General features: G+C 39.3%; 1 protein-coding gene and 1 long non-coding RNA gene across 5 annotated transcripts in view; one reads left to right on the forward strand and one right to left on the reverse strand.

Annotated features, from left to right (window-relative positions):
* LOC146481745 (uncharacterized) overlaps positions 1–25603 on the reverse strand; it is a 155497-nt gene that overhangs the window by 123444 nt on the left and 6450 nt on the right. The gene's annotated exons all lie outside the window — the stretch shown is intronic.
* Positions 2808–25600, forward strand: LOC146481753 (uncharacterized). Its single transcript, XM_085107828.1, has 9 exons — positions 2808–3308; positions 3665–4047; positions 4398–4458; positions 5264–5346; positions 14283–14636; positions 14989–15045; positions 16367–16457; positions 17254–17308; positions 18086–25600. Exon 9 carries the CDS (start codon positions 18097–18099, stop codon positions 23209–23211), a length of 5115 nt encoding a protein of 1704 aa, XP_084963954.1. The 5' UTR covers positions 2808–3308; positions 3665–4047; positions 4398–4458; positions 5264–5346; positions 14283–14636; positions 14989–15045; positions 16367–16457; positions 17254–17308; positions 18086–18096; the 3' UTR covers positions 23212–25600.

Raw genomic sequence — 25603 nt, forward strand, 5'->3', positions numbered from 1 at the left:
ACACTGGGATATTTTTTGCGCGGTTTAAAACTATGCGGAGAAAGCTGAACGTAACAAGTGCTCTTGGTATTCAAAAAGAAAATTGGGGCTAACCACGCTTTTTTCAGAGATAAGTAACTTTATTTAGGAAAAACTGCCATACATTGCTCTATATTTTGGCGCTTTTTAGAATGATATATTGTTGCTTAATTATCTCTGAAAAATGCGCGGTTACCCCCAATTTTCTTTTTGGATTCCAATAGCCCTTGCTAAGATCTGCTTTTCTCACATAGTCATAAACCCCACAAAAATACTTCCTTCTCTATTAGAAGGCCCTGTCCTTAAGATGTATCGAAAGCCTCGTTTGATAACAATTGCCTCAGTTGTTGAATTGAGAACAGTCTGTTATTCAGTAACAATACTTAGTATACATCTTGACTTAGGAAGGCTTTGTGAATCCCCCTCCAGGTTCATACCTATTTTTCATTTTTTCTCAAACCATGACATAATCAGGATAAAGTAGCATTGTGCTAGGAGCCCACAAGATCAAAAACCGAGAAGTTAGGAGCCCAACATGTGAAGTGTTAGGTGCTGCTGCAAAACATTTACGCGCCCAGAGCATTTTCTTGAGTGCCCCAGGCTACTGGGCTTCTGTTAGGCAGCAGCCTTGACATAACGCGTCATGTATAATGCAGCATTGTGCACAATAATCTGCACAATGCGGCAATTACAACGGGTGGCATCATGAACAATGTGCATTATGCAACTTCAAACATGATGCATTACGCAGCATGGTGCATAATTTATCATGAATACTACCGCAATGTAAAATGCTGCATTAAGGCTGGTTTTCACCATGACATAAGAATAAACAGAAGCAGAAGCTCAAACGCCGCTTAAGCAAGTGAGAACACCTGCGGCATAAGCATTAGCAGAAGCACAAGAAGAACGAACGTGTGCTTATGCTTATGTCATGTTATGTCGCCGTTTTCACCAGTGAAAACAGACGCCATAAGCACAAGCACAAGGCAGTCAACCGTTTCGTCCGTCGTCTTGCCTAACATTGAGAGGAGCTGGTATCGAGAATTCCGTCAACTGAAGAAATGGTCAGTTTCTGCGCGTGCGTCTGTCCTTATGCTTATGTAGCTAGTAATCTTAAATGCTTATCTTTATGCTTATGTCCTAGTGAAAACCAGCCTTTATGCAGCTTTAAACTTAATGCATTATGTAGCATCAGTGCATAATTCATCATTCATAATGCGGCATTGCACGTATGGCGTCATGCACAATATTCCGTTATACACTATGTAACTTAATACATAATCCATTATGCATAATGTAGAATTGTGACTGACTGGCCTTACTTTCATTCTCTATGAAAGCATAGCCTGTTTTATTGAATAGCTTTTGTAAATTGCGGACAAACTTATTCATATTAAGTCACGCTTATATCTTTCCAACCGCTCTTAACCTCCAACCTGAACTGAGTCTTGGGAGAGTGGACATATCTATTAGGGCGTGTTTCTCTGTTGTCGTGACTTCTCAGAGCCTCGTCCCCAGTCGTCCTTTGCGCGGTCAAATGTTGCGTCACCCGTTGAGTAGTCTCCTTCCTAGCCGTCGTTTGGACTTGTCACGCAACGCGCTCTGTGACAAGCCCAAATGACAGCTCCGAAGGAGACTACCCGTTGAGTTGATCGGGAAGAAGCGCTAACGACGCACTCGGCCCCAAACCTCCATAGACAAGATCCTAACTTTGATAAGCACCTTGAGGCCTGGGAGCGAGTCTGGTCACTTCCTTCCTTTTACAACCACGCCAAACAAAAATTACCGAGCGCAGCTGCCATCTTGGTGGATATTCATTGACGGCTAATTTCTTGTTGCAATATCAATGCACTATAAAGAAGACAGGAAACGACACAGTAGAAATTCATCAACTCCATTTAAGGACTGACCATGGCCAATGGAAAATAAAAGGATAAGGCAATCTAGTTAAGACTGATTGATTTCAATTCCATTTGGTTCAGGATCAACATCCACTCGCTTCTTACAGTATTGGTACAAAGTAAAGCAGAAATCAACAATACGTTAATAAATCTAGCTAGCACATCGACAAGGGCACATTGTCTATTTTACGAATCAACACGTATTTTCTCCCCACAACCTGTTAAAAAACTACGCTAATTTCTCAGTGATTATAGCTAACAAACGAGCACGGTGATTCCCATATTTTTCTTTCGAATTGTAAACAGCAAGTCAAGACGCAACGTTTTGCAAAGTCTACGAAACTGTAGGTTCAGAGTCATCATAAATTTTAATTTAAGGTTGTAAAGAAAAGGAGGTCATGAGTTTCAGAGTAGAATCTTTCTGCAATAGCGCAGATCAGACGTTCAAGTGATCCTGTTGTAATCCTTATGTGAGAACGGTATGTTTTCTAAAGTTTAGAAAAATTGTAAAGTGGGGGGAGAGGGAATCAGAGCCACCTTACATTTTGATTTAAAGATAGTTAAGGGCACAATTCAGACAAAAGAAGCACAAGTTGAGGCCCTTATAAGGAGGTCAGTTCCAGAAACGGGCCTTTCTGCAATATTGCATTCAAACCACACCATGAAATTATCAGATGTTCGAATGGTGTGAAATCAGCCTTGTTTTTCTATTTTAGTGGTTCGCAAGAGAACCACTGACTGTAGAACCGTTACTGCAGAATCCGGTGCTTCTATTTTGTTACGGTGGTTCAATCTTCACAAAAACATCTTTTATAAAAGAGACTTTTTGTGAGGCACCACAGATTCTCTTAACAAGGCACTAAATTTACTGGAGAAGGGTTTTTTTAAACCATCACTGACACTTTTTGATATTTATTTTTATATCAATGCAATCAGATAATCATTTTCAAGTGTCACGCATCACCTACGAACTTTCTGTTCACCTTTTGTTAATCGACTTTTATGAGTATTTTCAATCAATCCTACAGTTAACATGTAAATGCTGCTATGAAATCACAAAATGAACTGATGATCACATCACTAGCGTGACCTGTTTCCAACGTTTGCGTGACCCACTTTCAGTGCTCGTGGCGATGAATACGACATGGCTCTCCAAGTTTGAGGTAATTAGTCATTGCACTTATCAGCTAGCCAGACGCAGGCATCAGTAACTAATCACTTGTCATGTGCATATAGTCAGTGATGTAAGACTAATAAGCCATTGTCTCGTATGCTTTCACTTTCATTTGTCCTTCCGTTCAGCACAGAATTGTGATCAACAGCAATAGAAGAGAACAACTTGCTATATTGAGGATCAATATCGAATCTAAGAACTTCTTCCACAACGTAAGTAGCTATAATGTAAAAAGTAAAAAGGATGTAACTGACTAGATTGTTAACGGAATCAGTGAGCTTTTAACGAAAACATATGTGTCAACTAATTGTGCATTCACCTGGCTCGATCTTTCAAATTTCTAATTGCGAGAAAATTGTTTATTCTAGGCGTCACTGCCTAACCTTTTTTGCATCAAAAGAACATTCGACTTGTGACTATCATTAATTCATGACAAAATGAGGCAAATGGATACAAAATAAGCGTATAACTAGGGTGTATCCGCTTTGATTAGAGGTTGTTTGTGAAAAATTACAAAGGGAAAACCCCCACCCTTTTACATTCGTAATCAATCCTCTGTGCTTCGTAGTTGAGGAACTCAGTTAAAGACAGAGGGGACAACTAAGGACAGGCCACTCCCAACGATTTGGAGTGAGTATTTCAAAGTATAAATTGCATTGTTGCATTCTATGTAAGACAATCTCTTAATTCCGCTAAGCTGGATGGAACATATAGAGTTAATTTATTAAGACCATGTGATAAGGATCATTTAAAAATAATTCATTTGTGCGTCATTCATGCAGAAAGCAAAATTAACAGCTTAATGTGTACATGAAATTTCCATGACATTTTTACAGTTATGCTTTCACTTTCATTTGTCCTTCCGCTCAGCACAGAATTGTGATCAACAGCAATAGAAGAGAACTTGCTATATTGAGGATCAATCTCGAATCTAAGAACTTCTTAAACAATGTAAGTACCTATAAGCTAAGAAGTAACAAGGATGTAAGTCACTCGATTGTTAACGAAATCAGTGAGCTTTCGACGAAAGCATATGCGGCAACTAATTGTGCATTCACCTGGCTCGATCTTTCAAATTTCTAATTGCGTTAAAATTGTTTATTCTAGGCGTCACTGCCTAACCTTTTTTGCATCAAAAACATTCGACTTCTGACTATCATTATTTCATGACAAAATGAGGCAAATGGATACAAAATAAGCGTATGACTAGGATGTATCCGCTTAGAGGGTGCTAGTGGAAAATTACAAAGGGAAGAACCCCCACCTTTTTACATTTGTAATCAATCCTCTGTGCTTCGCAGTTGAAAAACCTTAAGACAGAGAGGACAACTAAGGACAGGCCACTCCCCGCAACGATTTGGAGTGAGTATTTCAAAGTATAAATCGCAATGTTGCAAATCTATGTAAGACAACCTCTTAAGTCCTCTAAGCTAGATGAAACATATGGAGTTAATTTATTAAGACCATGTCATGCAGGATCATTTAATAATAATTCATTTGTGTGTCATTCATGCAGAAAGCAAAATAAACAGTTTAATGTGTACAAGAAATTTTCATGACATTTTTACAGTTAGGATGATCGTTAATCGATAGAATGTTTGCATATTAGTTCCTTAGAAAGATCGTTTGTCTATGATAGAGTGGACTTCACTCATGTTCAGATGGCTTGGTTTGGGAAAAAATGTAATTCATTTGCAAATTTTTTTAAACTTCCTGTCCGCAGACGTCAGCCGGGAAGGCTTCAGTCGACTCAAAGACTATTCGGTTTAAAATAAGTTTTACTTCATAAACTATTATTTCTAAAGCTGTTTATCGTCAGATGAAATTGTTAAAGTCGTTTGGTAAACATTCTTGCATCTCTCGTTTGCTAACATGCCTTAGGCCATCAGAAGCCTTTTGTCTGCTTAACAGATTAAAAATCATTCTATCATGAAGAGAACAATAGGTCCTTTGATTTGCTCTCTTGCGTTTATTTTGAAGATTTCTGAGTGTGCTGTGATCGGAACATTTAAGGGCCAAAACGCAGAGAACAGATACCTACTCTAACAGTTGTGTCATATTGGTTTATGATAAAAGGAACGTGCAAAGTAAGAACAAGGGCAAATTATTGACCAACTTGTTTAATCAATTTTCTCACATTCCCTATCATTTAATTACGTTTTACCAGCCTTTGTACTTAATGAAGACTTGAGGACAGAGAGGCCCGCAGAGACAATAACTACATTGAAAGACCAAGTGCTAGGACTTCGAGTAAGTATTGATAGTATCTTTTAACTGTATTAACGACGCTGAATAGGGTGAGAATGATGTATTATTCAGTCTGTGACACAGGCACACTTGTTAACAGGAAATCCGAGTGCTGCTATCAGGAGTCGAACCATTACTACTTCAGATGCTCTACCACTGAGCTAAAGGAGACTCGTGGGAGCTTAGGCCATTAAAATGGGAAAAACATCCTGCATACTGCTAGGATTGGAATGTTAATGTATGGCATATGTCCAATGGAATAAATGTGATATCATCACATTCATTTCATGACGCTCAATCTGTTGCGAACCATTTCAATGTTAACAGTCTAGCAAAAATTTAGAGTTGTGTTTGCAATAAACTATTGTTTACTCTATTAGGCTCGACAGTATACGTTTTGCTTGAAGTATTTCCTATATATGTCACACAAACACAGCCAGTGTTATACGAACTTACGTTACTGCTGGTTAACTCATAACATTCTGGTGCATATGGCGGGTGGTGGGCTGCCTTCATATATAACGCCTTAGTTACGCGGGATGCCCTGAAGGGGCATACCGTGTCTAAAAACGGGTCGATTTCTTTTTTTTCTTTTTTTTTTTTTTTCTTCCTCGTAATCGCAAACCTGTACATTAATTTATTCATTAAACCCTCCCCTCTCCTACCCGGGATGTATTCTTCTGATTGTCTTCAACAAAAGCAGGCCAATCAAAATCCATTCTTGTCGCTTATATCGCTAGGGAGGGGACCCGCTCACCCCTACCTGTGTGACGTCAACGCATCATTTGATTTCTTCATTACTGACTGCATTAAATTGTGGCGCCATATTGTTAACATGTTGTGGACTCAAGTGTGCCGTTTTCAAACGGAAATTTCACCATTTTGAAGCGGTAAATCGAAAGAATTACTTCTAAGAAGCACTCGACATTTAAAACGGTGGAAATTGGAGAGTTCCTGGCTAAGGAATCGTGCTTTGTTTGACAGTCCCGATCCACGATGGATCGATGGGAGACTAAAAAGAGGTCATTGAGAAGCTTATGTTATCGTAATGGAATTTCCAAAATTTCCTGTGGGACCCTTTGTAGCGTAACACAAGGGAAACAAGATAACGCCATCTTCGTGACTCAAAATATCCATTAGCAAGGATAGTTTTATCAATCGGCGAAGCACACAGTTGGAATAAATGAATTAGCCCCAGTATCTCGCGTAAATGTCGGTACTCGTAGCAACAAATCTGCACATTAATTTATTTATTAAACTAGTCGGGATGTATTCTTCTGATTGTCTTCAACAAAAGCAGGCCAATTAAAATCTATTCTTGTCGCGTATATCGCGAGGGAGGGGACGTACTCACCCCTACCTGTGTGGCGTCAAAGCATCATTTGATTTATTCGTTAATCTAGGATTAAATTTGTGGCGCCATGCATATTGTTAACATGCTGTGGACTCAAGTGTTCCGTTTCAAACGGAAGATTAACCATTTTGAAGCGGTAAGTCGAAAGAGTTAGTTCTAAGAAGCAGTCGATATCTAAAACGGTGGGAATTGGAGAGTTCCTGGCGAAGGAATCGTGCTTTGTTTGACAGTTCTAGAGCACGATGGGACTTGAGAAGAGATCATTGATACGCTTACGTTATCGTGATGGAACGCGATCATCGTTACTCAAACTATTCCATTAGCAAGGATAGTTTTATCAATCTGCGAAGCAACTATTTTGAAGCGGTAAATCAAAAGAATGACTTCAAAGAAGCACTCGACATTTAAAACGGTGGAAATTGGATAGTTCCTGGCGAAAAAAAATCGTGCTTTGTTTGACAGTTTTAGATACACGATGGGAGACTGATACCCCTTTCCCCGGGAAATAACTGGGTATTTTCCCACACTGTCCATTCCGGTAGTCGAGCATTAGACTTTTTAATACCCATTTACCCCGGGGCATTTGATCATCTCATGTTTTTTACGTTACAGCACTTTTTCCCCCTTTAATGACCTATTCATTGGCAAATACAGTAAGTTTCTTATTGAATACGTCCATGTACAACAAAAATGGGACGCTACAGCAGCAGAATGGCCATTTTGGCAATACTACGGTGTGTTGGAATGTTTCCTGAGGTATTACAAACATTGTTTTGCAAGTCAACGATCTGTCATGTCACTCATCGTCGCTCGCGTGATTATCAACACTTCCATTTCTAAAATTAAAAAATAAAACAGGCTAACGTCATCACTCCCCGGGTCATCACGCAATGTGTTATTCAAGCTTTAATACGATGGGCCTTGTCAGTTTACCCATAAACGCATAAAATATTGCTCGTGTACCGACCGTATTAAGTTCTCTTTTTCAAACATCTGATTTTAACAGCCTTGAGGCTTGAGTAACATTTTCACAACAAATAGCGGTAGGAGAAATGTGCGGGTCATTGCGCATTTTTGACCTTTTGATTATTTTTGTGAAAACAGACGCATACGTCAGAGAATAAATATCCTAAAGGAACAAATTACTTTCATTGTTCAATTGTCGCCTGACGTCGCACAAACAGATACTTCATACTAACTAATTCCTTTGTTTTCTGCGGTCATTTGCTCCTCAAGAAAGCTACCAACAGTAAGTATATGACGTTCGCCTCTAGCTACGTTAGCTGTGATTTCATACAATAACAAAAGATGAGAATTTCGTCAAACAGACCGGTAGGAGGGGTATCTGACGAAAATGTCGGTGGGTGAAACAACATAACGCTATCTTTGTGACTCATACTACTATTGCATGCACACATGGAAAACGCTGATAGGATTTTATGAATTTGGATGATATCCGTTATCTTTAGCCTGAGTGATTCTTTTTTCTTTCAGCTCAGATTGCTTCACGAGAATTTCCGCTATCTCTGAGATTGCTGTGACCTTTAATACGATTACGATATCATTAGCAACTTTTGAAATTGATTGAAAATTAGCCTTTGAAAAGTTATAATTTCCCTTAATAAATGATCCCTTAACAAGCTTAGTCAATATGAAATGCTATCTAATCTTTGCAAGCTTATGTGCACTCTGGAGGGATGATGTACGGTGTTTTGAGCGAAAAATCAATTATGTTATTGCCATGCTATGAAAACAATCTCGGTGTAAGGTTACGTTGTGATGGTGCAAACAATCTGGGTACAATGTTTCTTTGTGATTGTGCAATCAATCTGGGTACAAGTTTACGCTGAAATGGTGCAATCAATCTGGATACAAGGTTACGTTGAAATGGTGCAATCTACGTTGATAAAGACGGCGAATAGCAAGTTAAGCGTTTAGTTAGATGGTAACAATTGTACTTTGCGATTGGCGTTGAGTTCGAAACGTTTTCATTAGTCGTATTTAGAGATCTTTTTCGAGGAGGACACCAATTACTGCTTGAGGTAACTGCTTTTACCTAGACCCTGTTTGGTTGATATAGCTTGTAATCAGTAGCGGTATTTACGCGGGATGCCCCGAGGGGGCATACCGTGTCTTAAAACGGGTCGATTTCTTTTTTTTACGCGGGATGCCCTTAGGGGGCATACCGTGTCTAAAAACGGGTCGATTTTTTTTTTTTCTTTTTTTTTTTTTCTTCCTCGTAGCTACAAATCGGTACATTAATTTATTCATTAAACTCTCCCCTCTCCTACTCGGGATGTATTGTTCTGATTGTCTTCAACAACAGCAGGCCAATCAAAATCCATTCTTGTCGCTTATATCGCGAGGGAGGGGACCCACTCACCCCTACCTGTGTGACGTCAATGCATCATTTGATATATTTATTAAAGACGGATTAAGTCGCGCCATATTGTTTTAACATGTTCTGGACTCAAGTGTGCCGTTTTCAAAGGGAAATTTCACCATTTTGAAGCGGTAAATCGAAAGAATAACTTCTAAGAAGCACCCGACACGTAAAACGGTGGAAATTGGTGAGTTCTTAGTGAAGGAATCGTGCTTTGTTTGACAGTCTTAGGCCACGACGCGAGACAGAAAAGAGGTCATTGAGAACCTTACGTTATCGTTATGGAATTTGACAAATTTCCGCTGATAGTCTGAGTCGCGTAACACACGGAAAACAACGTAACGCGATCGTCGTGACTCAAACTATTCCATTAGAAAGAATAACTTCTAAGAAGCACCCGACACGTAAAACGGTGGAAATTGGTGAGTTCTTAGTGAAGGAATCGTGCTTTGTTTGACAGTCTTAGGCCACGACGCGAGACAGAAAAGAGGTCATTGAGAACCTTACGTTATCGTAATGGAATTTGACAAATTTCCGCTGATAGTCTGAGTCGCGTAACACACGGAAAACAACGTAACGCGATCGTCGTGACTCAAACTATTCCATTAGCAAGGATAGTTTTATCAATCGGCGAAGCATACAGTTGGAATAAATGAATCAGCCCCAGCATCACGCGTAATGCCAGTATAGCAGGCATCTTGTTTTTTTTTTTCTTCGTAGTAGCTACAAATCGGTACATTAATTTATTCATTAAACTCTCCCCTCTCCTACTCGGGATGTATTGTTCTGATTGTCTTCAACAAAGGCAGGCCAATCAAAATCCATTCTTGTCGCTTATATCGTGAGGGAGGGGACCCACTCACCCCTACCTGTGTGAAGTCAATGCATCATTTGATATATTTATTAATGACGGATTAAATAGTCGCGCCATATTGTTTTAACATGTTCTGGACTCAAGTGTGCCGTTTTCAAACGGAAATTTCACCATTTTGAAGCGGTAAATCGAAAGAATAACTTCTAAGAAGCACCCGACACGTAAAACAGTGGAAATTGGTGAGTTCCTGGCGAAGGAATCGTGCTTTGTTTGACAGTCTTAGACCACGACGCGAGACTGAAAAGAGGTCATTGAGAAGCTTACGTTATCGTAATGGAATTTCACAAATTTTCCGTAGCCTCCCACGCAGACGTTCTTGGGGGTTCGTCACGCGTTCCTGCCCTAAGAACGTCTGCGTGGGAGGCTAAAATTTCCGGTGATACTCTGAGTCGCGTAACACAAAGGAAACAACGTAACGCGATCGTCGTGACTTAAACTATTCCACTAGCAAGGATAGTCTTATCAATCGGCAAAGCATACAGTTGGAATAAATGAATCAGCTCCAGCATCACGCGTAATGCCAGTGTAGCAGGCATCTTGTTCTATTAATATTGTCACCAGCAGTTTAAATTAATCACATGTTTCCAACTGTGTTTATCATCACACATGACAACTATAGTAATGTACTTGCCAACGCGAGCTTCAAATTAACGTTAGTTTAGTAAGTACATAATCAATAATTTGTCGTGCAAAGAGCGCGTTTTTGAATGGCATTATATAAAAAGGTGATAATTTAAGTTTGGAATAAACGCTGTATCAACAATCTTACCTTTCTTTTACTACATTATTGCAGGTTCGAAATTCTAATATAAAGTTTCGGTCTCGCAGTTCACTGCCTGTTCAGTTAGGCAAGTAATAAATTTACTAATTCATTTAAACTTTTGGGGATTATCAATATTTCAATTTTCACTGGACAATATCGATTGATAACAACGTCAATTAAAGAACTGAGAACACACTGTGTTATCAAATCGAAAGTAGCAATTTCTCACAACTATCAGAGAAAGACACTAAATAAACGGAAAAGTTAGACGAATTGAAATCTTAATGTCGAGGCTGAACCAATCAAAGCGTATCGAAGCAATAAGCAGTTTGACCACTCATAGCATCAGTCTGTTGTTCGTTTGAATGTGAAATGGCTTCACTTTGTAAAGGTGCGAAAATTAATATCTTTAGAATTTCCTCCAGTTGCTCAGCTTACGCCAGTGAAATTGAGTTGCTGACATACTATTGGCTGCGTGTGGTATAAAACATAAAATGTTTGCTAACAAATAGAATTTTTATGGCTTCTCTCTTATTGAGATAGACAGGCGGACTGGGTCTGGGGGAGGTGGCAATGGCCATTATGTCCACCCCCCTTTTAGGTTTATGCAAATCAAGTGAATAGTCAAGCCACGTCGGCTTGCCATTCGCTTTTATTACTCGGCGTGAGAAGCTGCTTTTGATTTTCTGCGAGGTAAGTTTTTATATGTTTTTCTTCTACCGTTCTTTCATCGTCATTTTATTTCCCCCTTGGGTTGTGGTAGTATTTTGCTTCTCGCATCTAGCCCTTTGTTTATTATTTCAAGTTATTTTCCGGTAACTAGTTCGGATCGATTGTTGACATTCATTCCTTTGTTGATTTCGGTTGTCGGCTATCACGGTTTCTTCTTTCGATTGTTTTGGTCTATATTTCATTTCGATGGCTTCTTCTCCTCCTTCGGTTCTTCTGCTAGGGCACTCTTTTATTAGAAGGCTTCGGGATGACCTTCGTTCGCATTTCGATTCGAGGGCTGATGCCTCTGTTACTCTCAATTTTCCTTGTTACTAAGAATTCATCTAGCAAATAGCAATTTTTACTATCTTTTATTTTTTGGCATAATTAATGTTATCATAATTACTGGTAAGGTGGGTCAGTTTGCACGGGCGGCTGCCCCACCTTGTTGTGTCTTACTATATTGATCTCAATTTTCCTTGTTACCAAGGATTTATTTTGCAGCTAGCAAAAGATTGTAAAATTATGTTACCATTTTTTATTCCTTATGGGTAGTAAGTCAGGTGTGGCATGCTTGCATGGGCAGCTGCTCCACTTGAATTCTTGACTCAGTTTGCATGGGCAGCTCTTTCAGGAGCTACTTTAAGTTCTTGTCATGAAGGGTGTAATTCCTGACTCAGTTTACATGGGCGATTTTGCCAGGAGTTAGTTTTCAATTGTTATGACCGGTCTATTGATTCAGGTTATGCTAGTCTTTGTGATCTCATCACTGTAGTTAATTTTGGGTGTGCCATGCTTGCAAGGGCGGCTGGTACACCATCGTAATATTCAAGGATTTCTTTTTCAGTGCAGCTGATTAGCAGTCATAGCTTGTTGTCTATCTTACTTTTTCTTGCTTCTGCTCTTGCCTGGGGTGGGGCAGCAATGCACCTTTAGTGTCATTGCTTTTGGCGTTTTTCTTGGCCCGCACCTTTACTGGGCAAACATATAATAACAGAATTCATTCATGATTTGTTTGTTTCAATAAAAGCGGCTATGGACCTATTGTCCATAGCCATATTGCTCCAACTTAGGTGTGTTTATTTTTGTTGCCCAGTAAACAGAGCTCAGGCAAGAGCAGAATTTATGGGTTTGGTTTGGGCGGAGAGAGAAAGACATAAAAATGTCTCTGGCCGGCCAAAGCCGCCGCCGCCACGAAAACAAAAATAAAATGCCACAGCTTTTAAGCTGTGGCATTTTATTTTTGTTTTTTTTGTTTTTTTTTATTTTTTTGTTTTATTTTTGTTTTTTTTAATGAAGAAGAAAAAGGCGAAATACGAAGATAACGTATAATCCAAAACAAGTGTGCTAGTGAGTGATTCGACTGAAATAAAATAAAACGGGAATTATAAATTACAAACTGAAAAAAGCAACAAGAACTACGCGAAATAAACAAACCGAAATATACAAACAAACAACTAAGACTGGAAATACTTACAAAACTGTGGCCATAAAAAACTTGAAAATTAGAATGAAATGCGAAGAACGCTTCCCAGATGAGAAATACATGCCCGCTCGCAGAACACGACGCAATACAAACTTGAAACGGAAAGAAAAATAACCTAGCTGGTAAACATTAGCTTATATTCCGACGCGGTATGTAAATTTTTATGTAACATACTGAAATAATTCCGTGCAAACTCGTTAGGGATGCATTGAATCCTAGGCGCAACAATGTCCTTCCTTTTGGGTCTTGCCTGTCACTGGATGAAGCACTGAGATGGGACCGGAAAAGCTATTTTACATGCAAAAAATTCATTATGAAAAATTCAACGTTTATAATTTTGAAAGCAAAAACGTTTCACCAAGGTTAAGAAACAAATTGAGTTAGTTTTCATGAAGAACAACCAGCAATCTGTAGAAAATGAATATGCAAAATAATAAGCAAAAACATTTTAAGGGTGCGTGTTTTTGGGAGAGTCCAAAAGCGGATTTGTGATCGCAGATCATTCGGATCTGGTTGCATCAAAAGAACCGAACGAATCCACTCTGGACAAGGATTTGTCGGTTCCTTTAATGCACCATGATCCGAATGATCTGAGATCACAAATCCGTTCTTGGATTCTCCCAAAAAAACGCACCCTAAGACTCACAAAATATGTTGCTCGCACTACAGATAGGTTACCATAGCAACAACAGAACCTGTTAAAAACTGCCCTAATTTTGACGTTAAGGGATTATACCTAACAAACGAACACGGTGATTCCCATATTTTACTTTCGGTTGCAAAGGTTTAAGGTTGCAAAGTGTAGGGGGTTAGTTCGAGAGTAGTGTCTTTCTGCAATAGCGCTGATCAGACGTTTAAAAGTTCCTTTTGTAATCATTATGTGTTTTTCAAAGTTTTAAAAAAAAGTGGACGGGGGGGGGGGGGGGGAGCGGGGGCGGGATTTAGAGCCTCCTTGCATTTTGATTTAAAGATTGTTAAGGGCACAATACAGGCAAAAGGAGCACGAGTTGAGGCCCTTAAGCTTATAAAGAGGTTAGTTCCAGAAAGGAGTCTTTACTACAGGATCCGGTGTTTCTATTTTGTTACGGTGGTTCAATCTTCACAAAAACATCTTTTATAAAAGAGACTATTTATGAGGCACCACAGATTCTCTCAACAAGGCACTAAATTTACTGGAGAAGGGTTATAAACCAGAAACGTTTTTTTTTTAAACCATTACTGACACTTTTTGATATTTATTTTTATATCAATCCAATCAGATAAACCTTTTTTCAGTGTCACGCATCACCTACGTACTTTCTGTTCACCGTTTGTTAATCGGCTAAATTCACAACATTATTTTATGAGTATTTTAAATCAATCGTACAGTTAACATGTAAATGCTGCTATGAAATCACAAATGAACTTATGGTCAAACCACTAGCGTGACCTGTTTCCAATGTTAGCGTGATTCACTTTCAGTACTCGTGGCGTTGAATACGACATGGCTCTCCAAGTTTGAGGTAATTAATCATTGCATTTATCAGCTAGCCAGACGCAGGCATCAGTAACCAATCACCAGTCATGTGCATATATTCAGTGATGTAAGACTAATAAACCATTGTCTCGTATACTTTCACTTTCATTTGTCCTTCCGCTCAGCACAGAATTGTGATCAACAGCAATAGAAGAGAACTTGTTATAGTGAAGATCAACCTGGAATCTAGGAACTTCTTAAACAATGTAAGTAGCTATAAGCTAAGAACTAACAAGGATGTAAGTGACTACATTGTTAACGGAATCAGTGAGGTTTCGATGGAAACATATGCGTCAACTAATTGTGCATTCACCTGGCTCGATCTTTCAAATTTCTAATTGCGAGAAAATTGTTTATTCTACGCGTCACTACCTAACCGTTTTTGCACCAAAAGAACATTCGACTTGTGACTATCATTAATTCATGACAAAATGAGGCAAATGGATACAAAATAAGCATGTAACTAGGATGTATCCGCTTAGAGGGTGTTGGTGAAAAATTATAAAGGGAAGACCCCCCACCTTTTTACATTTGTAATCAATCCTCTGTGCTTCGCAGTTGAGAACCTAAAGACAGAGAGGACAACTAAGGACAGGCCACTCCCAACGATTTGGAGTGAGTATTTCAAAGTATAAATCGCAATGTTGCAAATCTACGTAAGACAATCTCTTAAGTCCACTAAGCTGGATGAAACATAGAGTTAATTTATTAAGACCATGTAAAGGATCATTTAAAAATAATTCATTTGTGCGTCATTCATGCAGAAAGCAAAATAAACAGTTTAATATGTACAAGAAACTTCCATGACATTTTTACAGTTACCAAGGTCGTTAATCGATAGAATGTTTGCAAATTAGTTCCTTAGAAAGCTCGTTTGTCTATGATAGAGTATACTTCACTCATATTCAGCTGGATTGGTTTGGGAAAAAATGTAATTCATTTGCAAATTTTCTAAACTTCCTGTCCGCAGACGTCAGCCGGGAAGGCTTTAGTTGACTCAAAGACTCCTTAGAGTAAAAGACGTTTTACTTCATAAACTATTATTTCTAAAGCTGTTTATCGTCAGATGAAATTGTCAAAGTCGTTTGGAAATATTCCTGCATGTTTCGTTTGCTAACATGCCTTAGGCCACAGGAAGCCTTTTGTCTGCTTAACTGATTAAAAATCATTCTATCATGAAGAGAACAGTAGCTCCTTGGATTTGCTCTCTTCTGTTTATTTTGAAGAATTGGAGTGTGCTGTAATCGGAACAGTAGGGACTTTACGCAAACACGCCGCCGACGGCAACAAAAACGTCAATAAAGAAAAGGCTTAATGAGCTAAACAATGCTGTAAAAGTTAAACGGAAAAAATTTCCGTTAGCTGCGTCGCACTTGTACTTATAAAAAGGGAAAGGTAAAATATAGTTCTCGAATACGAGTGTTGAGTGCCATTATGTAGAAATAAGTCCATTTGCACTTAACAGTCGTATTCGAGAACTGTATTTTACCTTTCCCTTTTTAAACAATGCTGTGCACGTGCATTACAAATTTTGATACATTTCGTCGCCATCTTCGGCCAAACATCAACGTAAAATGCCCAAATTCAAGGTTTTATGGAGAGCGTGAGCACATAACAGTAAATTTTCATTCTCTGTGCTAACTTGAAGACCGTTCCCACCAGTTCTGTTACTGGATAGTTCGGCCACATTGTACAAGTTGAACGAATTGGAATAAGCGCAAAGTAGTCCAAGTACCACGAACTCGTATTTTCAAATGGCGTTTTCGTTGGCGTTGCCGTCGTGGTTACGTAAAGTCCACATTAAGGGCCAAAACGCGGAGAACAGATACCTACTCTAACAGTTGTGTCATATTGGTTCATGAACAAGGGCAAATTATTGGCAAACTTTTTTAATCAATTTTCTCACATTTCCTATCATTAAATTGCGTTTCACCAGCCTTTGTACTTAATGAAGACTTGAGGACAGAGAGCAGGCCCGCAGAGACAATAACTACATTGAAAGATCAAGTAAAGTGCAAGGACTTCGAGTACGTATTGATACTATCTTTTAAATGTATAAACGACGCTGAATAGGGTAAGAATGATGTATTATTCAGTCTGTGACACAGGCACACTCGGAAAAAGGAAATCCGAGTGCTTCTATCAGGAGTCGAACCATTTATTTACTATTTCAGCTGCTCTACCACTGAGCTAAAGGAGACTCGTGGGAGCTTACGCCATTAAACAAGGTTCATGGGACAAACATCCTGCATATTGCTAGGATTTGAATGTCAATGTATAGCATATGCCCAATGGAATAAATGTGATACCATCACTTTTTTTTTTCATGACGCTCAATCTTTTGTGAACCATTTCAATGCCATCAGTCTAGCAAAAATTAGGAGTTGTGTTTGCTTTAAACTATTGTTTCCTCTATTAGGCTCGACAGTGTACGTTTTGCTTGAAGTATTTCCTATATGTGTCACACAAACACAGCCAGTGTTATACGAACTTACGTTACTGCTGGTTAACTCATAAAATTCTGGTGCATATGGCGGGTGGTGGGCTGCCTTCATATATAACGCCTTAGTTCTATTAATATTGTCACCAGCAGTTTAAATTGATCACATGTTTTCCAACTGTTTTTATCATCACACATGACAACTACAGTAATGTATTTGCAAACGCAACCTTCGAATCAACGTTAATTTAGTAAGTACATAATCAATAATTTGTCGTGCAAAGGGCCCATTTTTGAACGGCATCATGTAAAAAGGTGATAATTTAAGTTTGGAATAAACGCTGTATCAACAATCTTATCTTTCCTTTATTACATTATTGCAGGTTCGCAATTCTGAAATAAAGTTTCGGTCTCGCAGTTCACTGCCTGTTCAGTTACGTAAGTAATATATTTACTAATTCATTTAAACTTTTCTTCAAGTAGCAATTTCTCACAACTATCAGAGAAAGACACTAAATAAACGGAAAAGTTAGACGAATAGGCCATTTTCATGATGGCGTCATTTTACTACAACTACCAGAATTCATTTCGCTTTCCTTTTCAAATTCAAATTTTGTAATCCCAGTGGACAGCAAAGAACAATAGCTCTAATTAGCCTGAGAAAACAAAAAACCAGAAGGATTCTGGTAGTTGTAGTAAAATGACGCCATAGTGAAAATGTCCTATTGATATCTTAATATCGAGGCTGAACGAATCAAAGCGTATCGAAGTAATAAGTAGTTTGACCACTGAGCATCAGTCTGTTGTTCGTTTGAATATGAAATGGGCTTCTCTTTGTAAAGGCGCGAAAATTAATATCTTTAGAATTTCCTCCATTTGCTAAGCTTACATCAGTGAAATTGAGTCGTCGATATACTATTGACTGCGTGTCGTCTAAAACAAATGTCCTTCAGTAAAACCTTTTGAGTCCTGCATGCCTGTGACTGGATGAAGCACCGAGATTGGACCGCAAAAAACTATTTTACATGCACCAAATTCATTACCAAAAATTCAATTTTTATAATTTTGAAAGCAAAAACATCTTAAGTTTTACTAAGATTAAGAAACAAAATTGAGTTAGTTTTTATGAACAACCGGCAATCTGTAGAAAATGAATAAGCAAAATAAAAAGCAAAAACATTTTAAGACTCACAAAATACAATACTTGCACTACAGAAACTTCTCTGATGGAATACACTCCAGAACAACTGAACTATTTTCGACTGTGTTACATCGCCTTCAACTTAGTTCCGGAAGGACTACGGAAAATCTTCAAACAGGAATGGGATTTCCTTTACAAGACAACTCCGGTTGGAGAATGGAAAGACACACCACAGAATGGCCGAGACATCTTCAACAAAGAATCTCGAAGAAGTCACACCAGGAATGCTCCATATCTGGCAACAATCAAAAATGGCAACACGGCAGCGTGGGATTGTAGCTGTCTGTTCTTTGCGATCCTGTACTCAGATAGCATTGGTAACACCCTTAGTCTGACGGTCAAAAAAGATGTTGATGATCTCCGTCAAATACGTAACGATATTGCTCATATTAGTGAGCTCAGTATCAACGATACTGAATTCCAGAACAGCGTAGGAAAAGTGATAGCTGCATTCAACTCTTTAAATCTTCCTACTGCTGACATCGAGGCAGTTAAAAACCAGGTGAGCTTCCTTACGGCAGAAGTTAATACATTGAAGATGCAGGCTGATAAACTACAAGTGGACTTGACACAAGCAAATTCTGATCTACTAGTGGCTCAAGACACAATACAGAAGAAAGAAGAACAAGTTGAAAGCCTTACATCAGACCTGCAAACAAAAGAAGCTCAAGTTGAAGCCCTTACACAGGAGGTCAGTTCCAGAGTAGAGTCTTTCTGCAATCTCGCATTCAAGCCATCCCATAAAATGATCAAACGATCAAATGAGGTCACGAACATCATGACCAAAATGCAAGAACTTGAAGAAAGGAGTGAAGGAGGTGTCAGCACTATCTATTTGTCTGGAATTCCTGGTTGTGGCAAAAGTCAGATCGCTCGCCAAATTGGAAAAGAATTTTTCCACATAAGATCTCAAGAAAGTGAGGGTATAACGTTTGTTATGACACTGAATGCAAAAACCCTGGAAACACTAGCAGACTCGTACATGGATCTGGCAAGAAAGCTGGGAGTGACAGAATACACCTTGGCCAACCTGGCCACCTTGAAAGAAGTCAGTGCAAAAGGAAAAATTCAGCACCTTAAGCGTTTGATTTTGCCAAAGATAAAACAGGTTTCCAAATGGCTAATGATCGCTGACAACGTTGTTGATTTGTCCTTGGTTCGTAGCAATCTGCCTCCGACTGCCAGTAAAGAATGGGGCCACGGTCAGGTGCTAATTACAACTCAAGACAGCACCTCCATCCCCTTTAATGCTCCTGGCACGTTCCATGACTCACTTGATAAAGGGATGAAAGAAGATGACGCAATAACCTTGTTAAAGAAAGTTTCACAGATTTCAAATTACGAAGAGGTTGAAAAAGTTGCCGAGCTTCTTGACTATCAGCCACTTGCCTTAGCAGCTGCTGCATTTTACGTACAGACAGTTGTCAACAATGGCTCTCCAAACTACGGTTGGGTAAACTATCGAGAAACATTGGATGATGGAAAACGCCAAGAAACAAAACAACCTTTTGCGGCTGAAAATTTGGCTTACTCAAGAACAATGACCACTGCCGTGAAAATAGCAATTAACAGGGCTTCAGAAAGCGACGGAGTTCTTCGTCTAACATTTTGCTTTCTCTCACTGTGTGCAAACGATCCTCTTCCAATCGAAGCCGCCGTTGACTTTGTAAAGACCCGTACAACCGGAAATACGGACGAGTTAATAAGAGCAACGATTTTAAAATCTTCTCTGATAACTTCTTTAAAGAGTAAAGATGAGGCACCCTGTTATTTGAAATTGCATAACATTGTCCATGAAGTGCTCACGACAGCTTCAATGTCTGCTTTCCTTCTCTCGGAGAAAGTACAGTGTATATCTGCGGCAATGAAAACTTTTTACTCACTAATTGAGGTGGAGCGAAAGCTGTCGAGAGAGAGTGAGTACGCCTGTACAAAGTTACGTAATATTACCTCACACTGTAAAGTGCTTCATGAAATCCTTGCCACCGATACTGCAGTAAGAGATGTCTTAGTGAAGGAATTAACACACTCAGTCACTCACGGCAATGCTGTATCATGGCTTTGCGCAACGGCACGTGTTTGTTGTGACCTCGGTAAACCATCAGATGCAATTGCATTTTCCAAATCCGCCTTTCAGTCCGTCAAGAACATAAGCAGCGCGCGGGAGGGTGATTTATTGAAAGCAGAGGTTCTCTGCGTGCGCGGAAAAGTGTTGGAGGAGCAGTGCAAGAGAATGCTGGCAATATCAAACTATGAAGAAGCCATGAGGATTTTTAAGGCAATTCACGGCGAAGAACATGCCGACATGGCAGGAATTTACAGCACCTTGGGAAATCTTTATATTGAGCTTCAAAAGTTCCAGCGAGCCAAAAAATACCATGAAAAAGCACTTACTACTAGGAGGGATATTTATGGTGAGAAACACGCTGATGTAGGATCAAGTTATAACAGCCTTGGTCTCGTTTACAGCGGCCTAGGAGAGAGGAATCAAGCGAAAGAATGTTATGAGAAGTCAATCTCCATCTCAAGGGAATTGTACGGTGAGAAACACATTGATTTAGCGGCAGGCTACAGCAACTTAGGTCTTCTTTACAGTGATGCACGACAACATCGTCAGGCAAAAGAATACTACGAAAAAGCACTGGTTATTGGAAGAGAAATCTACGGTGAAGAACATCCGGATATTGCAACCATTTATCACAACTTGGCTTCAGTTTACAGGTGGCTTCAAAAGTACAAGGAGGCAAAACAATGCGACGAAAAGGCATTGATGATAAGAAAAATGACTTACGGAGAGGAACATCCCGATGTAGCGGCAAGTTATGTCAGCCTGGGTGTTGACTACATCGAACTTAGACGGCCTACTAAAGGAAACGAATGCACCGAAATGGCGCGAATGATTAGAGAGAAGTTTTCCGATCAAGAAGATAGTTTTTACAGCTTACGCTATGGTTACCTGTCGTTTCTACAGAAAAATGACGCGAGCGAATGTAATGGAAGGAATTTGTTCTTTGTGAACAAGACGTACGGTGACGAAACAACAAACAATAAAGAACGTCATAAAAAAGGAAAAAGTTGTCACAGCTTGGCTGTAGATTATGAAAAGCTTCCACAGCACAATGAAGCAAACGAATGCAACGAAGAAGCACTGATGATGAAAACGAAGATTTACGGTGAGGAACATCCTGAGTTGGCAGTAAGTTACTACAACTTGGCTGTTAATTGTAAGGAGCATGCACAGCACAATGAAGCAAAAGAATGGGACGAAAAGGCACTGATGATCAGAAAGAAGATTCACGGGGAGGAACATCCTGAGGTAGGAGCAGCAAGTTACTATAACTTGGCTGTTGATTACAGGGAGCTTGGACAGGACAACGAAGCAAAAAAATGCAACGAAAAGGCACTGACGATCAAAAAGAAGATTTACGGTGAGGAACATCCTGAAGTAGCAGCAAGTTACTACAACTTGGCTGTTGATTACATGAAGCTTGGACAGCACAACGAAGCAAAAAAATGCGACGAAAAGGCACTGATGATCAGAAAAAAGATTTACGGTGAGGAACATCCTGAGGTTGCAGCAAGTTACTACAACTTGGCTGTTTGTTACAGGCAGCTTGCACAGCACCATGAAGCAAAAGAATGCGACGAAAAGGCACTAATGATCAGAAGGAAGATTTACGGTGAGGAACATCCTGAAGTAGCAGTAAGTTATTACAGCTTGGCTGTCGATTATAGGGAGCATGGGCAGGACAACGAAGCAAAAGAATGCGACGAAAAAGCACTGATGATCAGAAAGAAGATTTACGGCGAGGAACATCCTGAGGTAGCAGCAAGTTACTACAACTTGGCTGTTGATTACACGCGGCTTGGACAGCACCACGAAGCAAAAGAATGCGACGAAAAGGGACTGATGATAAGAAAAAAGATTTACGGTGAGGAACATCCTGAGGTAGCAGCAAGTTTCTACAACTTGGCTGTTTGTTACAGACAGCTTGCACAGCACCATGAAGCAAAAGAATGCGACGAAAAGGCACTGATGATCAGAAGGAAGATTTACGGTGAGGAGCATCCTGAAGTAGCAGTAAGTTATTACAGCTTGGCTGTCGATTACAGGAAGCATGGGCAGGACAACGAAGCAAAAGAATGCGACGAAAAAGCACTGATGATCAGAAAGAAGATTTACGGCGAGGAGCATCCTGAGGTAGCACTAAGTTATTACAGCTTGGCTGTTGATTACAGGGAGCTTAGGCAGGACAATAAAGCAAAAGAATGCGACGAAAAGGCACTGATGATCAGAAAGAAGATTTACGGTGAGGAACATCCTAAGGTAGCAGAAAGTTATTTCAGCTTGGCTGTTGATTACAGGGAGCTTGGACAGGACAACGAAGCAAAAGAATGCAACGAAAAGGCACTGATGATCAGAAAGAAGATTTACGGCGAGGAGCATCCTGAGGTAGCACTAAGTTATTACAGCTTGGCTGTTGATTACCGGAAGCTTGGACAGGACAACAAAGCAAAAGAATGCAACGAAAAGGCACTGATGATCAGAAAGAAGATTTACGGCGAGGAACATCCTGAGGTAGCAGTAAGTTATTACAGCTTGGCTATTGATTACAGGGAGCTTAGGCAGGACAACAAAGCAAAAGAATGCAACGAAAAGGCACTGATGATCAGAAAGAAGATTTACGGCGAGGAACATCCTAAGGTAGCAGAAAGTTATTACAGCTTGGCTGTTGTTTACAGGAAGCTTGGACAGGACAACGATGGAAAAGAATGCGACGAAAAGGCTTTGATGATCAGAAAGAAGATTTACGGTGAGGAACATCCTAAGGTAGCAGTAAGTTATTACACCTTGGCTTATGATTACAGGAAGCTTGGGCAGGACAACGAAGCAAAAGAATGCGACGAAAAAGCACTGATGATCAGAAAGAAGATTTACGGTGAGGATCATCCTGAGGTAGCAGAAAGTTATTACAGCTTGGCTGTTGATTACAGGAAGCTTGGACAGTACAATGAAGCAAAAGAATGCGACAAAATGGCGCTGATGATCAGAAAGAGGATTTACAGTGAAGAACATCCTGACGTAAAGGAGAGTTTGAGAGTTTGTGCAAAGTACAAAAGAGGATGTGCTATATCTTAAGAACATTTTTACTTTAAGTACTTAAATTAAGTAGTTTATAATGTAGGGTTACCAAACTGAGAGGCACTCATTGTTTTTTACGGTTGTCGCATAGTCTCTTCCAGGCTCTCAGATGGAGGGTTATAGGATGGAACCAGAAATAGAACTGCGCGAAAATTAAACACACGGGATCATGAGACAGGGAATAAACTTTCCAGGTATTTAAATTTCCCGCTTGGGTTATGATTTTAGGATTTCGCTTGCGCTATTGAGAATTGAAGAAATTAATGACGACTGCGACGGTAGCGACAACGTCGCAAAGCAAAATGTTTAATGAGCAAAATCAATCGCTCTGTAGGTGGGTGTTAAATTTTGGTGCATTTCTTTGCGGTCCTCTGCAAAACAATAGCATGATATGACCAAATGCAAGGTTTCGTGGAGAACGTGAACACACAAAAGGTGAATGTTTCATTCTCTTTCTTAAACTGAACGCCACTCCTACCAATTTGGTTCCAGCGTAGTTTTCCGTTTCTGGAGAAGTTAAACGAGTTGAAATAATTGCGACATAGCACACATGGAATAAAGTTATATTTTCAGGTGACGCTTTTGATGGCATTGCCGTAGCCGCCGCTTAAGTTCCCTACTATGTGAAAGCCTGAAACAGTTTAGTGGTGTTGTCGTATAGGAAAAACAAAAACAACAACAATAACAATAAAAATTGCTCCTGGATGGACGCAGTCACTGCCAAGTCTTGAAATTGCTTTGAGACGATTTAGTTTTGTATACCGACTGGTAAAGTCCTTGTAGCATCTGTAACTTTGTAAATATCAGGCACATACTGGATAGTGTGGGGTAATGATAATGGTTCAATAGATAATTTAACAATTAAGTTAGGTTCTACAGGAAAACATCTGTTGGATGTTTTAATAACATTCTGCTTAATTACGAGGATCGTTTGCATGCATTTGAAATTATTTAGCCACGTTTTGGACTGATTAGAGGAACCGTATTAGAGTCAGGCCAGGGAAAGTTGTTTAGATGTGGTGAAGGGGCTCGAAATCCTTTTTGAGAGGACAGCTGGTGCATTATTTCATATTATTACGATAGAAAGCAAGTAATTTTCATTTCAGTATCACTAGGACGGAACTAAGAACCAGCATAGTCGAAACTGACCGACATTGAATCCACGGATAAGTTCTTGTTAATTTGTTCACTTTGAGAATAGAGTATTGTAGTTGCATAGGGGAATTCAGTATCCAATTTGATTCTTAAAATTTCAAAGTCTGAGCACTTCATGTCAGTTAACGCCTATAATATAGTGAACAACGTATTAGACTCGATCGTAAAGGTTTGAGAAATTACAGAACTTTAAAGGTATGAGAAACTGCTTGCATTTTTTTTTGTTTGGTTAGGTATTTTGTTCCATTTTTACATTAGTTGATGCCGACAGGGTCTGCACTCACTCCATTCCTCGTGACTGTCCGTCACAGCACGAAATAGCAAATTTACTAAACATTAAATTTGCGTAAAGCGCATTCTGTAAAGCTCCGTTAAGGAGTCGTAAAGGTAGAGTAAAGTTATCGTATCCTTCATAGTTTTCTTTTCTACGTATATATTTGTATTTATACATATTTTAATTTTATCAATTTACGCATTTGAACTTTTTCAGTTCCAAGAGGGCGCCTCCCATGGGACCTCGTGGCCCGTTAGCGCCCTTACCCTTTTGGGCTCTCTTTTTATATTTCGCACAATAAAATTGTTAAAACTTTTCAAAAGGGCGAAAAAGAAATAGGAAACTAGGCTACGCATTTTTCAGAGCGTAAAAAATGTGTCAGTTAATGCATATTCCGTATAACCTAAATTCCTGGGACAGATTTACGGAGCCCTCCTAACTTCAGATGCATCTTATGTATTGTTTAGAATAACAACAGACTACTGTTCAAAAACAATACTTAGGACTCATCTTAACTAAAGAGGGCTTTGTGAATATGGCCCCTGCATCGAAAACATGTAGCTCAGTCAAAAGATGCTTTGCGGTTGTCTACCAGTGTAAATAATGTCCAGTGCCCAGTTGTTCAAAGCCTGATTAAGCTAATCCTGGGTTAACGTGAAGTTTGATCCGAGTTTAATAACTAATCAATAAGTATTTTTCCAAAAGATTTTTGCCCTTCAGTTTTGAAGTAAACTTTTCCTTACCTTTAGCTAAAAATCTGCTTTTAAAAACAGATTTTAACGAGCGAGATACAAACCTCGGTTAACTTTTAATCGGGGATTAGCGTTGATCGCCTTTCGAACAACTGGGCCCAGAAATCCTGGCTTGTGTTTTTCTTTGGTTATACTTAAATTTGTTAAACCATTTAAGCTTTCGTGAATTAGATCAATTTTAAACGTAAATAAAGATATGATATGTGTA

This window comes from Pavona decussata, unplaced genomic scaffold (genome assembly GCF_977016875.1).
Source record: "Pavona decussata unplaced genomic scaffold, jaPavDecu1.1 SCAFFOLD_48, whole genome shotgun sequence".
In the NCBI taxonomy this organism is placed as follows: Eukaryota; Metazoa; Cnidaria; class Anthozoa; order Scleractinia; family Agariciidae; genus Pavona; species Pavona decussata.

Bases quoted from the DNA above. Each gene is read 5' to 3' on its own strand.
- LOC146481753 (XM_085107828.1), top strand. From the start codon at position 18,097: ATGGAATACACTCCAGAACAACTGAACTATTTTCGACTGTGTTACATC.